General features: G+C 45.1%; 1 protein-coding gene across 3 annotated transcripts in view; it reads left to right on the forward strand.

Moving 5' to 3' along the window:
* The window catches only part of LOC124037912 (CMP-N-acetylneuraminate-beta-1,4-galactoside alpha-2,3-sialyltransferase-like), a 103,577-nt gene that overhangs the window by 56,922 nt on the left and 24,746 nt on the right, over nt 1-21,909 (forward strand). For all 3 annotated transcript variants that reach the window (XM_046353158.1, XM_046353157.1, XM_046353159.1), the window contains exons 6-9: nt 351-414; nt 977-1,072; nt 1,331-1,517; nt 14,898-15,044. In XM_046353158.1, coding sequence (XP_046209114.1) covers nt 351-414; nt 977-1,072; nt 1,331-1,517; nt 14,898-15,044 — 494 coding nt within the window. The remainder of the gene's footprint in view (nt 1-350; nt 415-976; nt 1,073-1,330; nt 1,518-14,897; nt 15,045-21,909) is intronic.

The raw sequence follows: 21,909 nt of genomic DNA on the forward strand, positions 1-21,909 counted from the left end.
ATGTTGCAGAAGGTATTTCTGCCCCCAAAAATATTTTGATAAAACAAAAGTTTAGGTTCAAATGGCTCTCCTGTGAAGTTTCCTGAAATGAGTCGCAGTATAAATACTGTAGTATTACTTTAGTAAAAACTGTTGTAAATACTATAGTAATTAATTTGGTGTTTTTGCGGATATTACTGTAGTATTTACTATAGTGTTTTTATTTGTATTTTTTGTATTGTTTTTTAAATGATCTTTAACATGGTGGGGGCATTATCCTTGGGGAAACCTGGTGTAACCTCATTCCTTGGGGTCCAAGGATTGCTGCCCAGAGAAGGTGCTGGTTTAAAAATCTTCTCTTCTCTCCTCAGAAAAGATCATAGATAATATTCTGACAGCCACAAAGAGCTATGGTCTGGAAGATGAGCTGGACAGGTATTTCACACCTCTAACTCGGCAACATCAAGGGGCATCTTGGGGTGTTTAAAGGGTTATGCCTGCTTCTCAAGACATTCAGAAAGTAACCTGTATGCAAACTCTCGGCTTACTCAGAAATATTCTAGCCAGGTCCCAAATATGTTTTTGCTGATTTGCCCATTTTTGGTCATTGTCATGCCAAAACAACCATATAAGTTGGCTAGACAGCACAAACAGATCTGGGACCAGGCAAGAAATATGTTCTACCAATCCCGAAAACATTGCTGATTTTCCAGTGTTCTGTCTTGTTAAGGGCTTGGTTCTTTCCACAACCATTATTTGCCGACCTGATATCATCAACTAAGGAAATTGGGAATGTGTTTAATTTTCCACCTGGAATGTAGAACTCAGTCTTAACAGAGGTCACATTATCTACTACATAATGCTGTCATTGAACCTGATAGCAATTGCACAACTACACATGATATCTGAATAAATCACTGCAGTACTTGTCATTTTCCTCTTTTCACAAACCTCACAGAAATTTTGTTTTTCTGCTGTTCTTTTCCTGCTCTTCTAGTCTGAGTTGTAAAAAGTGCATAATCATGGGAAATGGTGCTATTCTGACCAACAAGTCTATGGGTGCAAGGATTGATGAGTACAATGTGATTGCAAGGTCAGTTTTAAAAGGCACATCACCTCCAGGGTTCTTAAATAATATTTTCTAGATTCCTTACATCCTCTATTCTCGCCTCCTTCTCAAGAGCACTAGAGGAGAACATCCAAAGTTCTGACCTTCTCCAATATGTTTTGAGAAGGAGGCGAAGAGAGAGGATGCGAGGAATTAAGGAAAGACCAATTGAGTAAGAGCCAGTGATTGTGAGAACCATATGTTTATAGATTCCTAGTCCCAGTTGACCTGTGTGTGTTGCAGGTTGAACGAGGCCCCAGTGAGTGGCTATGAGAAAGATGTGGGCTCCCGGACCACTATGCGTATCACCTACCCAGAGGGAGCCATCCAGAAGACTGAACGCTACGAACAGGATTCCCTCTTCGTTCTCTCTGCCTTCAAAGCTCTCGACTTCAAATGGCTGCGGTCCATGATCTTTAAAGAGAGGCTGGTAAGTGGTAATCCAGCAAAGAGTGACCGTTCCTACAACGTTAGGTAAAGTTCCAATTGAATCCCAATTCATGGAGAAAACGTTAAAGCCATGTCATGAGAACATCAGGGTTGGGGTCAATTCCAATTTAATTTCCAATTCAATTCTGGAGATCAAGCAGGAAGTGGAGAATTTACTTGGAATTCAATTGGAATTGTAGCAATCATATATTTTTTTTATTGGAATTGAATTGGATTTAAATTGTCATATTGTAAAAGAAAATCATCCCTGGAATGGAATTGGAATTCAGACTGCCTGAATTGGAATTGAATTGGAAAATAAAAATAATTTAAATGGAATTGTTATTTAGAATTTTTAAACTTGAGTTGTATTATAATTGGGCAAATTCCTGTTTCTGGAGTCAATGCATTTAGCATTGAAATTGAATGCAAACTATCTTTAAATCAGTTTTCATTGTGAAAAGTATCTTCCCCAAACATGAAACTCAGGCAGTGCTTATGTATGCCAGTTAAGCTTTTACAACCCTTGTAAAGCAGATTAACGTGCTTAATTTTAAGAAGTTGTTTGGCTACTTTAGTTGTTATTCAAACTTTATCAAAACATATACAGTACCAGTCAAAAGTTTGGACACCTACTCATTCAAGGGTTTTTCTTTATTTTTACTATTTTCTACATTGGCGGGTGATTGTGGAGGAAAGGTCATCTGATGCAGCACTCCATCACTCTCCTACTTGGTAAAATAGCCCTTACACAGCCTGGAGGTGTGTTGGGTCATTGTCCTGTTGAAAAACAAATAATAGTCGCACTAAGCGCAAACCAGATGGGATGGCATATCGCTGCAGAATGCTGTGGTAGCCATGCTGGTTAAGTGTGCCTTGAATTCTAAATAAATCACAGACAGTGTCACCAGCAAAGCACCCCCACACCATCACACCTCCTCTGTGCTTCACGGTGGGAACCACACATGCAGAGATTATCCGTTCGCCTACTCTGCATCTCACAAAGACACAGCGGTTGGAACCAGAAATCTCAAATTTGGACTCATCAGACCAAAGGACAGTTTTCCACCGATCTAATGTTGATTGCTCGTGTTTCTCGGCCCAAGCAAGTCTCTTCTTCATTTTTGTGTACTTTAGTAGTGTTGTTTTTTAAGCAATTCTACCATGAAGGCTTGATTCACGCAGTCTCCTCTGAACAGTTGATGTTTGGATGAGTCTGTAACTTGAACTCTATGAAGCATGTATTTGAGCTGCAATTATTGAGCCTGGTAACTCTAATGAACGTATCCTCTGCAGCAGAGGTAACTCTGGGTCTTCTTTTAGTGTGGCGGTCCTCATGAGAGCCAGTTTCATCATAGTGCTTGATAGTTTTGCGACTGCACTTGAAGAAACGTTCAAAGTTCTTGACATTTTCACTATCCACTGAGTTTTTAAACTATACAGTAGGGAGCGCGATATGGTTTAATGTGCCAATAATTACCAGCATCTTAAAGCTAAAATTGGGATCATGTATACATTGCTAATGACCATAAACATTTTTTTAGGAATTTAGCGAACTTGGAATTTGTGGTAAGTGCATGCCAGCCGCCATCTTTATGCACCTCTGCTTTTGAACACTTATGGGAGATTCTGGAGCGGACCCTGAGACAGTGTTTTCCACCACCATCAAAAAAACATCAAATCATGGAATTGCTCAAAGAAGAATGGTGTCGCATTCCTCGAATAGAGTTCCAGACACTTGTAGAATCTATGTGAAGGTGCATTGAAGCTGTTCTGGCCCATGGTGGCCCAATGTCGTATTAATACACTTTATGTTGGTGTTTCATTATTTTGTCACTTACCTGTTTATACCCATCTTTACCACACTGTTTACCTCAATTGGATAATACTAGATAATAGTAGCCTTATAATCTGACTTTGGAACTCCGCACTTGTTGTGACTGGAGAATTCATATTTACTGTCATTATACCATTTGTACCATTATACCATACTGAATTGTATGAACAATATGTATGTATTTTTTGGGCCGCCTCAGTCCAAACAATGTAAAAAACTAAATACATTTTTGGGATGGAGAACCGTTTCAGTGTAACCTTAAATGACCAAAACAGATATACAAATATGTAGAAAAGATAATGTATCTAGATATTTTTATCACCAGAATAAAAGCTAAACAGTCTGGGAGAAATGAAAGTTCCCAAAACAATTAATTTATCTGTATGTATTTTATTATAAGAACACATCCTTAGCCATGGCAAATGCATAAAATTGCAGGAAATGAGTGTTAAGACGGCAACATTTTCTCTCAGCTCCATGGCAGAATATGTAGAAACGCAGGAAATTTGCTTAAAACCTGTAACATTTTCTCTAAACCGCCAAGATGGGAGCCTCTAAAATGTTCTCTAAAATTCAGCCACGGCAATTGGCCAACCACATCCATTGCCATGCCCCCTTCCACATCCACTAGCTAAGCCACTTTTTGATCCAGAAGAAACCCTGGAATACACTTTCAAGTTTGAGGGAGAGTTTATTTTCCTGGTACCACTCCACCAGGGCCCTCACTTCCTCCCTGTAGGCTGTCTCATCATTGTTGGTAATTAAGCCTACCACTGTTGTGTCATCTGCAAACTTGATGATTGAGTTGGAGACGTGCGTAACCATGCAGTCATGGGTGAACAGGGAGTACAGGAGGGGGCTGAGCACGCACCCATGTTGGGCTCCCTGTTGAGGATCAGTGTAGCGGTGGTGTTGTTGCCTACCTTCACCACCTGGGGTCAGCCTGTCAGGAAGTCCAGGACCTAGTTTCACAGGGCAGGTTTCAGACCCAGGGCCTCGAGCTTAGTGATTAGCTTGGAGGGCACTATGGTGTTGAAGGCTCTTACATAGGTGTACCTCTTGTCCAGATGGGATAGAGCAGTTTGCAGTGCGATGGTGATTGCGTCATCTGTGGATCTGTTGGGGCAGTATGCCAATTGTAGTGTGTTTAGCGTGTCAGGTAAGGTGGAGGTGATATGTTCCTAACTAGCCTCTCAAAGCATGATGACAGAAGTGAGTTTTACTGGGCGATAGTAATTTAGTTCAGTTAACTTCGCTTTCTTGGGTTCAGAAACAATGGTGGACATCTTGAAGCAAGTGGGGACACAGAATGGGATTGGGAGGTGTCATTGTCCTTGTGGAATTTCATTTAAGGGTTATAACTCTAATCCCTGCTTGTAAATGAATGTGAATGTAATAATAACCATACAGTACATTTTAATCCAAAGTTTTAGAGCAGCATTCCAATGTTGCTTTTTAGTATAGAGGGCTATGACATTTTAAGGTTGCTTTGTAGAGGGCTGTGACTGACATGGTTTTGGTCTCTGAGAAGAAAAATGTCTAGCTCTGGTTACAGTCACTATGGTCATTCCTTCATGGTTGAATGGGAATAGAACACATACAACACATTCCTACTTTCAAAATAACAGCATACCTTATTCTCCCTTCCTCTCTTCATTCTCCAATCTTTATAGAAGGATGGGTCAGAGTCAAATCCTATAGTATTGTATCTGATGGCATGCATAAATTGCATGGATATGGACATCTATAGGGGCTCCATAGACAGACACCCTCCTGTCCTTGTCGATGCTCTGATCACTTAGAGCAGGAGGTGGGTCAGGGTGTGTGGGGTTCAGAGGGTTGGGGGGGGGGCAGGGCTGGAGGCTGACAGGCTGACAGGCTATGGTATTCAGGGGTCTGATGCGCATCAGAGAGCAACAGTATCTCAGATCTGGGCATACCTGGCCTGCCCAATGCCCATAGACAGACAGTGAATGGATGGATGGATGGATGGATGGATGGATGGATGGATGGATGGATGGATGGATGGATGGATGGATGATAGGCATATCACTGGGGTGGTCCTGTGAGTCTGGATCACTATTCACACAGTGACAGACAGGTGGGTATTTCTATTTATTGTTGGATCCCCTACTCTTCCTGGGGTGCAGACATATTAGGCATATCATACATTTTTATTTCTACTTTGCACATTCTTCCATTGCAAAACTACCATTCCAGTGTTTTACTTGCTATATTGTATTTACTTTGCCACCATGGCCTTTTTTGCCTTTACCTCCCTTCTCACCTCATTTGCTCACATTGTATATAGACTTGTTTATACTGTATTATTGACTGTATGTTTGTTTTACTGTATGTTTGTGTAACTCTTTGTCGTTGTATCTGTCGAACTGCTTTGCTTTATCTTGGCCAGGTCGCAATTGTAAATGAGAACTTGTTCTCAACTTGCCTACCTGGTTAAATAAAGCAAAGCAATATCTCTACCTGTACATGACCAGCTGATCATTTATCACTATAGTGTTAATCTGCAAAATTGTAATTATTCGCCTACCTCCTCATGCCTTTTGCACACATTGTATATAGACTCCCCCTTTTTTTCTACTGTGTTATTGACTTGTTAATTGTTTACTCCATGTGTAACTCTGTGTTGTCTGCTCACACTGTCATGTTTTGTCTTATTTTGTCTTGTCATTTTGCTTTTCCCTCTGTTCGTTTTCCCCCTGCTGGTCTTTTTAGGTTCGTTCCCCTCTTTCTCTCTTCCTCCCTCTCTCTCTTCTCTCTATCGCTCCGTTCCTGCTCCCAGCTGTTCCTATTCCCCTAATCAATCATTTAGTCTTCCCACACCTGTTCCCTATCTTTTCCCCTGATTAGAGTCCCTATTTCTCCCCTTTTCCGTTTCTGCCCTGTCGGATCCTTGTCTATTGTTCACCGTGCTGTGTCTGTGTATCGCCCTGTCGTGTCGTGTTTCCCTCAGATGCTGCGTGGTGAGCAGGTGTCTGAGTCTGCTACGTTCAAGTGCCTTCCCGAGGCAACCTGCAGTTCAAGATCGAGTCTCCAGTCTGTTCTCGTCATTACGAGTGGAAATTGTGCTTTATGATTGTATTTTTACTTTACTGGATTAAAGACTCTGTTTTCGCCAAGTCGCTTTTGGGTCCTCATTCACCTGCATAACAGAAGGATCCGACCAAGGAATGGACCCAGCGACTACAGACGCTCGTAACACTGCCGTCGAGGTCCAAGGAGCCATGCTCGGCAGACACGAGCAGGAATTGTCTGCTGCTCGTCATGCCGTGGAGAACCTGGCCGCTCAGGTTTCCGACCTCTCTGGACAGTTCCAGAGTCTTCGTCTCGTGCCACCTGTTACTTCCTGGTCTGCCGAGCCTCCGGAACCTAGGGTTAATAACCCACCTTGTTACTCCGGGCAGCCCACGGAGTGCCGCTCTTTTCTCACCCAGTGTGATATTGTGTTCTCTCTCCAACCCAACACATACTCTAGAGAGAGAGCTCGGGTTGCTTACGTCATATCACTCCTTACTGGCCGGGCTCGAGAGTGGGGCACAGCTATCTGGGAGGCAAGGGCTGATTGCTCTAACAATTACCAGAACTTTAAAGAGGAGATGATTCGGGTTTTTGACCGTTCAGTTTTTGGTAGGGAGGCTTCTAGGGCCCTGGCTTCCCTATGCCAAGGTGATCGATCCATAACGGATTACTCTATAGAGTTTCGCACTCTTGCTGCCTCTAGTGACTGGAACGAGCCGGCGCTGCTCGCTCGTTTTCTGGAGGGACTCCACGCAGTGATTAAAGATGAGATTCTCTCCCGGGAGGTTCCTTCCAGTGTGGACTCTTTGATTGCTCTCGCCATCCGCATAGAACGACGGGTAGATCTTCGTCACCAAGCTCGTGGAAGAGAGCTCGCGTCAACGGTGTTTCCCTGCTCCGCATCGCAACCATCTCCCTCCTCTGGCTCAGAGACTGAGCCCATGCAGCTGGGAGGTATTCGCATCTCGACTAAGGAGAGGGAACGGAGGATCACCAACCGCCTGTGCCTCTATTGCGGACTTGCTGGACATTTTGTCAATTCATGTCCAGTAAAAGCCAGAGCTCATCAGTAAGCGGAGGGCTACTGGTGAGCGCTACTACTCAGGTCTCTCCATCTAGATCCTGTACTACTATGTCGGTCCATCTACGCTGGACCAGTTCGGGTGCTACATGCAGTGCCTTGATAGACTCTGGGGCTGAGGGTTGTTTCATGGACGAAGCATGGGCTCGGAAACATGACATTCCTTTCAGACAGTTAGACAAGCCTACGCCCATGTTCGCCTTAGATGGTAGTCATCTTCCCAGTATCAGATTTGAGACACTACCTTTAACCCTCACAGTATCTGGTAACCACAGTGAGACTATTTCTTTTTTGATTTTTCGTTCACCTTTTACACCTGTTGTTTTGGGTCATCCCTGGCTAGTATGTCATAATCCTTCTATTAATTGGTCTAGTAATTCTATCCTATCCTGGAACGTTTCTTGTCATGTGAAGTGTTTAATGTCTGCCATCCCTCCCGTTTCTTCTGTCCCCACTTCTCAGGAGGAACCTGGCGATTTGACAGGAGTGCCGGAGGAATATCATGATCTTCGCACGGTCTTCAGTCGGTCCCGAGCCAACTCCCTTCCTCCTCACCGGTCGTATGATTGTAGTATTGATCTCCTTCCGGGGACCACTCCTCCTCGGGGTAGACTATACTCTCTGTCGGCTCCCGAACGTAAGGCTCTCGAGGATTATTTGTCTGTGTCTCTTGACGCCGGTACCATAGTGCCTTCTTCCTCTCCGGCCGGGGCGGGGTTTTTTTTTGTTAAGAAAAAGGACGGTACTCTGCGCCCCTGCGTGGATTATCGAGGGCTGAATGACATAACGGTTAAGAATCGTTATCCGCTTCCCCTTATGTCATCAGCCTTCGAGATTCTGCAGGGAGCCAGGTGCTTTACTAAGTTGGACCTTCGTAACGCTTACCATCTCGTGCGCATCAGAGAGGGGGACGAGTGGAAAACGGCGTTTAACACTCCGTTAGGGCATTTTGAGTACCGGGTTCTGCCGTTTGGTCTCGCCAATGCGCCAGCTGTTTTTCAGGCATTAGTTAATGATGTTCTGAGAGACATGCTGAACATCTTTGTTTTTGTCTATCTTGACGATATCCTGATTTTTTCACCGTCACTCGAGATTCATGTTCAGCACGTTCGACGTGTTCTACAGCGCCTTTTAGAGAATTGTCTCTACGTGAAGGCTGAGAAGTGCTCTTTTCATGTCTCCTCCGTTACTTTTCTCGGTTCCGTTATTTCCGCTGAAGGCATTCAGATGGATTCCGCTAAGGTCCAAGCTGTCAGTGAGTGGCCCGTTCCAAGGTCACGTGTCGAGTTGCAGCGCTTTCTAGGTTTCGCTAATTTCTATCGGCGTTTCATTCGTAATTTCGGTCAAGTTGCTGCCCCTCTCACAGCTCTTACTTCTGTCAAGACGTGTTTTAAGTGGTCCGGTTCCGCCCAGGAGCTTTTGATCTTCTAAAAGAACGTTTTACGTCCGCTCCTATCCTCGTTACTCCTGACGTCACTAGACAATTCATTGTCGAGGTTGACGCTTCAGAGGTAGGCGTGGGAGCCATTCTATCCCAGCGCTTCCAGTCTGACGATAAGGTTCATCCTTGCGCTTATTTTTCTCATCGCCTGTCGCCATCTGAACGCAACTATGATGTGGGTAACCGCGAACTGCTCGCCATCCGCTTAGCCCTAGGCGAATGGCGACAGTGGTTGGAGGGCGACCGTTCCTTTTGTCGTTTGGACAGACCATAAGAACCTTGAGTACATCCGTTCTGCCAAACGACTTAATGCTCGTCAAGCTCGTTGGGCGTTGTTTTTCGCTCGTTTCGAGTTTGTGATTTCTTACCGTCCGGGTAGCAAGAACATCAAGCCTGATGCCTTATCCCGTCTTTTTAGTTCTTCTGTGGCTTCTACTGATCCCGAGGGGATTCTTCCTTATGGGCGTGTTGTCGGGTTGACAGTCTGGGGAATTGAAAGACAGGTTAAGCAAGCACTCACGCACACTGCGTCGCCGCACGCTTGTCCTAGTAACCTTCTTTTCGTTCCTGTTTCTACTCGTCTGGCTGTTCTTCAGTGGGCTCACTCTGCCAAGTTAGCTGGTCATCCCGGCGTTCGAGGCACTCTTGCTTCTATTCGCCAGCGCTTTTGGTGGCCGACTCAGGAGCGTGACACGCGCCGTTTCGTGGCTGCTTGTTCGGACTGCGCGCAGACTAAGTCAGGTAACTCTCCTCCTGCCGGTCGTCTCAGACCGCTTCCCATTCCTTCTCGACCATGGTCTCACATCGCCCTAGACTTCATTACCGGTCTGCCTTTGTCTGCGGGGAAGACTGTGATTCTTACGGTTGTCGATAGGTTCTCTAAGGCGGCACATTTCATTCCCTCGCTAAACTTCCTTCCGCTAAGGAGACGGCACAAATCATCATCGAGAATGTGTTCAGAATTCATGGCCTCCCGTTAGACGCCGTTTCAGACAGAGGCCCGCAATTCACGTCACAGTTTTGGAGGGAGTTCTGTCGTTTGATTGGTGCGTCCGTCAGTCTCTCTTCCGGGTTTCATCCCCAGTCTAACGGTCAAGCAGAGAGGGCCAATCAGACGATTGGTCGCATACTACGCAGCCTTTCTTTCAGAAACCCTGCGTCTTGGGCAGAACAGCTCCCCTGGGCAGAATACGCTCACAACTCGCTTCCTTCGTCTGCTACCGGGTTATCTCCGTTTCAGAGTAGTCTGGGTTACCAGCCTCCTCTGTTCTCATCCCAGCTTGCCGAGTCCAGCGTTCCCTCCGCTCAAGCGTTTGTCCAACGTTGTGAGCGCACCTGGAGGAGGGTGAGGTCTGCACTTTGCCGTTACAGGGCACAGACTGTGAGAGCCGCCAATAAACGTAGGATTAAGAGTCCAAGGTATTGTTGCGGCCAGAGAGTGTGGCTTTCCACTCGCAACCTTCCTCTTACGACAGCTTCTCGTAAGTTGACTCCGCGGTTCATTGGTCCGTTCCGTGTCTCCCAGGTCGTCAATCCTGTCGCTGTGCGACTGCTTCTTCCGCGACATCTTCGTCGCGTCCATCCTGTCTTCCATGTCTCCTGTGTCAAGCCCTTTCTTCGCACCCCCGTTCGTCTTCCCCCCTCCCATCCTTGTCGAGAGCGCACCTATTTACAAGGTACGTAGGATCATGGACATGCGTTCTCGGGGACGGGGTCACCAATACTTAGTGGATTGGGAGGGTTACGGTCCTGAGGAGAGGAGTTGGGTTCTGTCTCGGGACGTGCTGGACCGTTCACTGATTGATGATTTGCTCCGTTGCCGCCAGGATTCCTCCTCGAGTGCGCCAGGAGGCGCTCGGTGAGTGGGGGGGTACTGTCATGTTTTGTCTTATATTGTCTTGTCATTTTGCTTTTCCTTCTGTTCGTTTTCCCCCTGCTGGTCTTTTTAGGTTCGTTCCCTTTTTCTCTCTCCCTCCCTCTCTCTCTTCTCTCTATCGTTCCGTTCCTGCTCCCAGCTGTTCCTATTCCCCTAATCAATCATTTAGTCTTTCCACTCCTGTTCCCTATCTTTTCCCCTGATTAGAGTCCCTATTTCTCCCCTTGTTTTCCGTTTCTGTCCTGTCGGATCCTTGTATATTGTTCACCGTGCTGTGTCTTTGTATCGCCCTGTCGTGTCGTGTTTCCCTCAGATGCTGCGTGGTGAGCAGGTGTCTGAGTCTGCTACGGTCAAGTGCCTTCCCGAGGCAACCTACAGTTTATGATCGAGTCTCCAGTCTGTTCTCGTCATTACGAGTGGAATTGTTTTTTATGCTTTATTTACCGCTCCGATTTGTCTAGGAGTATTGCATATTTCCTTTACTGGATTAAAGACTCTGTTTTCGCCAAGTCGCTTTTGGGTCCTCATTCACCTGCATAACAAATATACTTCATCATAAATCAAATAAAGGCAATACTCAATAGTAGGTGTCATCTTCCATCACTTTTCACCGTCTGAACAATCAGGTGAAACCTGAGACCATATGTTTTTTGTTTACCTAGGGGAAGGGGGGGACTGTGTCCCTGGGCCTGGCTTTATGTGTCCCTTGCTGTGATGTTGTTGCCCCATCAGAATCAGAAAGGCCCTTTATTCAGAACTGGTCTGACAGAGAGGTGGGTTGTGTCTGGGCTTGTCCTGGGCACACAGCCAAACCACCTCAAAGCCACTTGGCCATATTTTAGTCACTCTTTATTTGAAAATATCAAAGGAAGCACTCTGGTTTATTTGTACAGGTGACACGTGTGTTAAAATTCACTGACCAACTGCTAAGCATCAGCTCTCACTTTGCCAGTTTCTCCGCTGAAGAGAAGAATGAATGACTAATCATCAGGCAGAAGAACATGAGAAGCAGACCTTGGTTCAAATATGAAACTGAAATCATTTCAAATACATTGTATGTGTTTGATTTTGCTTGGCTGACTTAATGATTTAATAGAATAGTCCCGAAATGTCAAATCTTGCCCATCTGGCATTCCAAGCAGGCTAAAGCAAAAGCTCAAAGTATTTGAAATTATTTAAATTAGTATTTGAACCCAGGTCTGATGAGAAGAGATCTTGAGGTGCTCTGGGCTGGCTGAGCTCCCTTGTAATTAGGACGGCTCACCTCTCACAGTTCTGGGCGACTTTAACCTCCCCACGTCTACCTTTGACTCATTCCTCTCTGCCTCCTTCTTTCCACTCCTCTCCTCTTTTGACCTCACCCTCTCACCTTCCCCCCCTACTCACAAGGCAGGCAATACGCTCGACCTCATCTTTACTAGATGCTGTTCTTCCACTAACCTCATTGCAACTCCCCTCCAAGTCTCCGACCACTACCTTGTATCCTTTTCCCTCTCGCTCTCATCCAACACTTCCCACACTGCCCCTACTCGGATGGTATCGCGCCGTCCCAACCTTCGCTCTCTCTCCCCCGCTACTCTCTCCTCTTCCATCCTATCATCTCTTCCCTCTGCTCAAACCTTCTCCAACCTATCTCCTGATTCTGCCTCCTCAACCCTCCTCTCCTCCCTTTCTGCATCCTTTGACTCTCTATGTCCCCTATCTTCCAGGCCGGCTCGGTCCTCCCTCCCGCTCCGTGGCTTGACGACTCAATGCGAGCTCACAGAACAGGGCTCCGGAAGGCCGAGCGGAAATGGAGGAAAACTCGCCTCCCTGCGGACCTGGCATCCTTTCACTCCTCCTCTCTACATTTTCCTCCTCTGTCTCTGCTGCTAAAGCCACTTTCTACCACTCTAAATTCCAAGCATCTGCCTCTAACCCTAGGAAGCTCTTTGCCACATTCTCCTCCCTCCTGAATCCTCCCCCCCCCCCCTCCTCCTCTCTGCAGATGACTTCGTCAACCATTTTGAAAAGAAGATCGACGACATCCGATCCTCGTTTGCTAAGTCAAACAACACCGCTGGTTCTGCTCACACTGCCCTACCCTGTGCTCTGACCTCTTTCTCCCCTCTCTCTCCAGATGAAATCTCGCGTCTTGTGACGGCCGGCCGCCCAACAACCTGCCCGCTCGACCCTATCCCCTCCTCTCTTCTCCAGACCATTTCCGGAGACCTTCTCCCTTACCTCACCTCGCTCATCAACTTATCCCTGACCGCTGGCTACGTCCCTTCCGTCTTCAAGAGAGCGAGAGTTGCACCCCTTCTGAAAAACCTACACTCGATCCCTCCGATGTCAACAACTACAGACCAGTATCCCTTCTTTCTTTTCTCTCCAAAACTCTTGAACGTGCCGTCCTTGGTCAGCTCTCCCGCTATCTCTCTCAGAATGACCTTCTTGATCCAAATCAGTCAGGTTTCAAGACTAGTCATTCAACTGAGACTGCTCTTCTCTGTATCACGGAGGCGCTCCGCACCGCTAAAGCTAACTCTCTCTCCTCTGCTCTCATCCTTCTAGACCTATCGGCTGCCTTCGATACTGTGAACCATCAGATCCTCCTCTCCACCCTCTCCGAGTTGGGCATCTCCGGCGCGGCCCACGCTTGGATTGCGTCCTACCTGACAGGTCGCTCCTACCAGGTGGCGTGGCGAGAATCTGTCTCCTCACCACGCGCTCTCACCACTGGTGTCCCCCAGGGCTCTGTTCTAGGCCCTCTCCTATTCTCGCTATACACCAAGTCACTTGGCTCTGTCATAACCTCACATGGTCTCTCCTATCATTGCTATGCAGACGACACACAATTAATCTTCTCCTTTCCCCCTTCTGATGACCAGGTGGCGAATCGCATCTCTGCATGTCTGGCAGACATATCAGTGTGGATGACGGATCACCACCTCATGCTGAACTTCGGCAAGACGGAGCTGCTCTTCCTCCCGGGGAAGGACTGCCCGTTCCATGATCTCGCCATCACGGTTGACAACTCCATTGTGTCCTCCTCCCAGAGCGCTAAGAACCTTGGCGTGATCCTGGACAACAAACTGTCGTTCTCAACTAACATCAAGGCGGTGGCCCGTTCCTGTAGGTTCATGCTCTACAACATCCGCAGAGTACGACCCTGCCTCACACAGGAAGCGGCGCAGGTCCTAATCCAGGCACTTGTCATCTCCCGTCTGGATTACTGCAACTCGCTGTTGGCTGGGCTCCCTGCCTGTGCCATTAAACCCCTACAACTCATCCAGAACGCCGCAGCCCGACTAGTGTTCAACCTTCCCAAGTTCTCTCACGTCACCCCGCTCCTCCGCTCTCTCCACTGGCTTCCAGTTGAAGCTCGCATCCGCTACAAGACCATGGTGCTTGCCTACGGAGCTGTGAGGGGAACGGCACCTCAGTACCTCCAGGCTCTGATCAGGCCCTACACCCAAATAAGGGCACTGCGTTCATCCACCTCTGGCCTGCTCGCCTCCCTACCACTGAGGAAGTACAGTTCCCGCTCAGCTCAGTCAAAACTGTTCGCTGCTCTGGCTCCCCAATGGTGGAACAAACTCCCTCATGACGCCAGGACAGCGGAGTCAATCACCACCTTCCGGAGACACCTGAAACCCCACCTCTTTAAGGAATACCTAGGATAGGATAAAGTAATCCTTCTCACCCCCTCCCCCCTTAAAATATTTAGATGCACTATTGTAAAGTGGTTGTTCCACTGGATGTCATAAGGTGAATGCACCAATTTGTAAGTCGCTCTGGATAAGAGCGTCTGCTAAATGACTTAAATGTAAATGTAAATGTAATTGATGGTCAGGTCTAAAAGCTGGATGACTTGTGCTGTTAGAGACCACCAACAGAGAGACATCACATTGTCATAGCAAGTGGTACATGTATTACTCATGTCTTCATTTGTTTTTATCATTTTTAATGCTATTATTCAAACTAACCTTTCTTCCACTTTCTCTCTCCCTCTCCCTCTCTCTCTCTCTCTCTCTCTCTCTCTCTCTCTCTCTCTCTCTCTCTCTCTCTCTCTCTCCCTCTCCCCCTCCCTCTCTCTTTCTCTCTCTCTCACTCTCTCTCACGTAGCATAGTACAGATGGGTTCTGGAAGTCTGTGGCCCATCATGTCCCCAGGGAGCCCAGTGAGATGAGGATCCTCAACCCTTACTTCATCCAGGAGGCTGCCTTCAGGTTCATTGGCCTGCCACCCAACAAGGGACAGATGGGGAGAGGGGTGAGAGACTGGGAAACTAACTGATCGAAACATAATGCCATCAACCGCAATAATCAGGCCCTGGTTTTATACAGCTAACAACTAGTCATTTACATAAATAGCTTGCAGAATATCTGTTACCAGGATACTCAAGGTAGTTAAATTACATTCTAAGAAATTAAATAGAAAGAAAGAAAAACTCAGCTGTTTCACACATAAGCATGCGTTAATTGCTGGGCTGGGCTGCACTGGTTCATGTTCTCTCCTTGTCTGTGTGTCTGCTCCTATCAGGACAGGTCAGCCCTGACACACAGCAGACCAGGTCAGCTCTAACATACTACCCTAACACACTGTAGACACACAGCTGACCCTCCAGGTGCCCGATACTAGTAGCTTTTAGTAACATCCTCGTAATGTCCACACCTAGTAGACCTGGGATGGAGATGTGGAGGCTAGAGTTGGTTGGCCATTCTTATCAATCAGTAGCTTTGCCATAGCGTCTAAAGAAGATGCGCTTCCCTGTTGCAACATCCACACCTCTATAGGCATGGCTCCGAGCCATGGAGGGAGCAAGGACTGTAGGCCTCGATTCGTCAAAGGCATGGACTACAAGGCGCCAAAACCGTTCCACTGGGATGCTGGCCCATGTTGACTCCAATGCCTACAACAGTTGTGTCTAATTTGGCTGGATGTCCTTTGGGTGGTGGACCATTCTTGATACACACGGGAAACTGTTGAGCGTGAAAAACTCAGCAGCTTTGCAGTTCTTGACACACTCAAACTGGTGTGCCTGGTACCTACTACAATACCCCGTTCAAAGGCACTTAAATATTTTGTCTTGCCCATTCACCCTCTGAATGGCACACATGCACAATGATGTCTCAATTTTCTCAAGGCTTGCACATCCTTCTTTAACCTGTTTCCTCCCCTTCATCTACACTGAAATGGATTTAACATGTGACATCATTAAGTTTTCACCTAGATTCAACTGGTCAGTCTGCAATGGAAAGAGAAGGTGGTCCTAATCTTTTGTACACTCAGTGTATATTTTGGTCTATATGATGGTGTGTATAGACATTGTGTACAGTATGTGAATAGAAAAGATGTGTACAGCAGTAGTAATATAGGATGCGCCCTGACAAGAATACAGTATATATACATATGAAGTGGTTAAATCAGTATGTAAATGTAACAATTGCTTAACACTATGGGCTACTGTATGTTTAAGCTTAAACTGTATATTGGACCATTTAGGTCCGCTACTGGAGCAGTAGGGAGAAATGAAAACCACACGACTGAGTAATTTAGGGAAAGGATGCCGTCTTGTGTTTTGTAAATAAAAAATACTTACAAAAATGTATCACCTTGAGTAAATATTGATATTTGTGCAATGAGCTCAATATGAATTAAACACATCAATAGTACAATAAACTTAGATATCGGCCATATATCCTGCCTATAGTTTACGAGGGTCCACCCAACTCTATCTTAATCTGAGGATCTCTCAGATTTCAATGTTCAAAATTCAATAGCAATACAATAACATGAATGCACAGAAAAACACAAACCAATTCACAAATACTGACTTAAACGACCATGAGATGGAATCAAATGTGAGTGACTGTGCCTATCAATAAACACTGTAAGATGTTTAAGTGTAGCATGTGCTTATAACAATCCCACTGCAATTTATGATGCAATGATGTCTTGCAAGAAAAATCCTACCGCACCGTAGTATGGCAGTGCAAAATCAGTGATCTCCAAGGAAAATACATATTTGCATGCAAATCTTCTTATGTCCGGTCTATTCAAAAAGTGGTCAGATGAAGCAGATGCCAAACTACAGGATTGTTTTGCTATCAGAGACTGGAACATGTTTCGGGATTCTTCCGATGACATTGAGGAATACACCACATCAGTCTCTGGCTTTATCAATAAGTACATCGAGGACGTCGACCCCACAGTGACTGTACGTACATACCACAACCAGAAGCCATGGATTACAGGCAACATTCGCACTGAGCTAAAGGGTAGAGCTGCCGCTTTCAAGGTGCGGGACTCTAACCCGGAAGCTTACAAGAAATCCCACTATGCCCTACGACGAACCATCAAACAGGCAAAGCATCAATACAGGGCTAAGATTGAATCATATTACACCGGCTCCAATGCTCGTCGGATGTGGCAGGGCTTACAAACTATTACAGACTACAAAGGGAATCACAGCCGCGAGCTGCCCAGTAACACGAGCCTACCAGACGAGCTAAATCACTTCTATGCTCGCTTCGAGGCAAGCAACACTGAGGCATGCATGAGAGCATCAGCTGTTCCGGACGACTGTGTGATCACGCTCGCCGTAACCGATGTGAGTGAGACCCTGATTGAGTCTTAATACCAACATGTTTCAAGCAGACCACCATAGTCCCTGTGCCCAAGAACACAAAGGCAACCTGCCTAAATTACTTCAGATCCGTAGCACTCACATCCGTAGCCATGAAGTGCTTTGAAAGGCTGGTAATGTGTCACGCCCTGACCATAGAAAGATTTTCATTCTCTATGTTGGTTAGGTCGGGGTGTGACTTGGGTGGGTCATCTCGGTGATTTTTATTTCTATGTTGGCCTGGTATGGTGGAATTCTACGCACGCTGCGTCTTGTCCAATCATTATGACAAACGTGACATAATGGCTCACATCAACACCATTATCCCAGAAACCCTAGACCCACTCCAATTTGCATTCCTCTCAAACAGATCCACAGATGATGCAATCTCTATGCACTCCACACTGCCCTTTCCCACCTGGACAAAAGGAACACCTATGTCAGAATGCTATTCATTGTCTACAGCTCAGCATTCAATACCATAGTACCCTCAAAGCTCATCACTAAGCTAAGCAACCGGGGACTAAACCTATCCTTCAACGTAACCAAGACTAAGGAGATGATTGTGGACTACAGGAAAAGGAGCACCGAGCATGCCCCCATTCTCATCGACGGGGCTGTAGTGGAGCAGGTTGAGAGCTTCAAGTTCCTTGGTGTCCACATCAACAACAAACTAGAATGATCCAAACACACCAAGACAGTCGTGAAGAGGGCATGACAAAGCCTATTCCCCCTCGGGAATCTAAAATGATTTGGCATGGGTCCTACAGCTGCACCATCGAGAGCATCCTGACCGGTTGCATCATGACCTGGTACGGCAATATCTCGGCCTGTGACCGCAAGGCATAGTCACTTTAACTATACATTCATGTACATACTACCTCAATTGACCCGACCAAACAGTGCTCCTGCACATTGGCTAACCGGGCTATCTGCATTGTGTCCCACCACTTGCTAACTCCTCTCTTTTTACTGTACTGCTACTCTCTCTTCATCATATATGCATAGTCACTTTAACCATAACTACATGTACATACTACCTCAATAAGCCTGACTAACCGGTGTTTGTCTATAGCCTTGCTACTGTTATTTTCAAATGTCTTTTTATTGTTTTATTTCTTTACTTACTTACTTACTTACACACACACACACATACATTTTCTTCACACTATTGGTTAGAGACTGTAAGTAAGCATTGCACTGACAAATAAACTTTGATTTGATTTTATATCCTGTATTCTGGCAGCTCGCCATCCTTGGTGGAACTGATTAAATACTCAAAAAAACTGACCTGTTTTACAAACAGGATCACACCACATATATATACCATGAGTACCTTTCAAAAACCATTATTTCAGTGCTTAGCTTCATTCTCTTACAGGAAAAAGAAAATAAACTTAGTCAAAATTCTTTACAACGACAGCACCAGGCTCATGTGGACTGAACAATAGACTAGCCCAGGCAAATTAAAAGTACTAGTGCTTACACCTACACGTAATTTTTTATAAAGTAATCTATGACATAAGTGTACGAAAATGGATTAAGATACTAGTTCACATACTAGTTCACATCACACTAGATACTAGTTCACATCACATTTTATGACAGTATGAAAACTAAAATAGTATGTATGATTCAATGATCACTAGTGTTTTCAATTTCAATTTTATTTCAATTGATCGATAGCTGAGCTATCCTAAATGTTAACGGCTTGTGCGTCTGCTTGGTTCAGTATGAACGTGCACAACATGCTAGCAATAGCTTAGCTAGCCTAATTGCTAGCAGCTCGTTTTCCTTCTGAAAACTCACCAAATCCTGGCATCAATCTTTCCCTCAATCCCTTCACAGCACGTTTGTATAGATAAGTGAGTGTTAATGTGTTTTATTTTACCTTTATTTAACTAGGCAAGTCAGTTAAGAACACATTATTTTTTTCCAATGACGGCCTAGGAACAGTGGGTTAACTGCCTTGTTCAGGCGCAGAACAACAGATTTTTACCATGTCAGCTCTGAGATTTGATCTTGCAACCGTTCAGTTACTAATCCAATGCTCTAACCACTGGGCTACCTACCGCCCCGATCCAGTTTGCTCTTTTTAGTTCAGTTTTATACAACTTCTTTTTAAAGATTTTAAACTTTGTTTTTCTTCCATGGAATGGCGGTAGCTCTTCATGTTCTAGCTCTTTTTTCAGCATGTTGGTGCCGAATGGTGTATAACGTGAGGTTACTAGAAGGACAAAGAGAATATTGAGTTTTGATTGGCTCAAAATAAACTGCTCGTCATGCAGCTTCTGACAGCTGATTTGTAATAGCTGTCAACTTAAACATAGCAATATAGTATGATATGATTGGTTACTGGAATTTCACTAGTAACAATAAGTATTCAACATTAGTTGACATGCGTTACATAAACATTATTAAAGTGACCAGTGTTCAATGACTATGTACAGTTGAAGTCAGAAGTTTATATACACCTTGATAAGGAATAACTTCTCAGTTGTTCACAATTCATGATATTTAATCCTAGTAACAATTCCCTGACTTAGGTCAGTTAGGGTCACCACTTTATTTTAAGAATGTGAAATGTCAGAATAATAGTGGAGATAATTATTTATTTCAGCTTTTATTTCATCACGTTCCCAGTGGGTCAGAAGTTTACATACACTCAATTATTATTTGGTAACATTGCCTTTAAATGGTTTAACTTGAGTCAAACGTTTCGAGTAGCCTTCCACAAGCTTCCCACAATAAGTAGGGTGAATTTTGGCCCATTCTGTAACGAACTTCGTCTGTTGTTTGTAGAAAGTCAGACCGAAATGCAGCGTGTAGGTTACTCATGACATTTAATGAAGAAAATGCTGTACATGAAATAACTGAGAATACAAAACAACAAACGAGTGAAACTAATACAAATCTGGTGACTAACACAAAGACAGGTACAATCACCCACGAAATACAACGCGCACTCAGGCTACCTAAATACGGTTCCCAATCCGAGACAACTAGAATCAGCTGACTCCAATTAGGAATCGCCTCAGGCAGCCAAGCCTAACTAGACACACCCCTACTAATACACACTCCTAATTAATACAAACCCCAATACGAAATACAACATATAAACCCATGTCACACCCTGGCCTACCCAAACATATAACAAAAACACAAGATACAATGACCAAGGTGTGACACATTCCTCCTGACAGAGCTGGTGTAACTGAGTCAGGTTTGTTGGCCTCCTTGCTCGCACACGCTTTTCCAGTTCTGCCCAAAAATGTTCTATTGGATTGAGGTAAGGGCTTTGTGATGGCCACTCCAATACCTTGACTTTGTTGTCCTTAAGCCATTTTGCCACAACTTTGGAAGTATGCTTGGGGTCATTGTCCATTTGGAAGATCCATTTGCGACCATGCTTTAACTTCCTGACTGATGTCTTGAGATGTTGCTTCAATATATCCACATCATTTTCCTGCCTCATGATGCCATACAGGTTATGTCGATATAGGACTTGTTTCACTGTGGATATATAAACTTTTGTACCTGTTTCCTCCAGCATCTTCACAAGGTCCTTTGCTGTTATTTTGGGATGATTTGCACTTCTTTTGCACCAAAGGTTATGTCGTTCATCTGTGGATATAAACTTTTCTCCTTCCTCCAGCATCTTCACAAGGTCCTTTGCTGTTATTTTGGGATGATTTGCACTTTTTGCACCGTGGTCCCATAGGAGACAGTGTTTATACTTGCCTACTATTGTTTGTTAAGATTGTTTGTGCAGAGGAACGTGGTACCTTCAGGCGTTTGCCGTTTGGTCTTGTGGAGGTCTACAATTTTTTTTCTGAGATTTTGGCATATTTCTTTTGATGTTTCCCATGATGTCGAGTTTTAAGGTAGGCCTTGAAATACATCCACAGGTTCACCTCCAATTGACTCAAATTATGTCAATTTGCCTATCAGAAGCTTCTAAAGCCATGACATCATTTTTGGAATTTTCAAGCTGTTTAAAGGCACAGTCAACTTAGTGTATGTGAACTTCTGACTAAATGGAATTGTGATACAGTGAATTATAAGTGAAATAATCTGGCTGTAAATAATTGTTGGAGGCATATCTTGTGTTATGCACAAAGTACAGTAGATGTCCTAACCAACTTGATTAACAAGAAATCTGTGGAGTGGTAGACAAACAAGTTTGAATGACTCCAACCTAAGTGTAGGTAAACTTCCGACTTCAACTGTACATAGGGCCGGCTAGTAACAATGACCAAAGTTCAGGACAGGTTACTGGGTGGAGGCCGGTTCGTGGTGACTATTTAACACTCTGATGACCTGGAGATAGAAGCTGATTTTCAGTCTCTTGGTCCCAGCTTTGATGCACCTGAATTGTCTGCCGTCTAGATGGTAGTGGGGTGAACAGTTAGTGTCTCGGCTGGCTGAGGTCTTTGATGATCTTATTGGCCTTCCTGTGACACCAGGTGCTGCAGATGACCTTAAGGGCAGACAGCGTGCCCCGTTGAT

This window comes from Oncorhynchus gorbuscha, linkage group LG06 (genome assembly GCF_021184085.1).
Source record: "Oncorhynchus gorbuscha isolate QuinsamMale2020 ecotype Even-year linkage group LG06, OgorEven_v1.0, whole genome shotgun sequence".
Classification (NCBI taxonomy): Eukaryota; Metazoa; Chordata; class Actinopteri; order Salmoniformes; family Salmonidae; genus Oncorhynchus; species Oncorhynchus gorbuscha.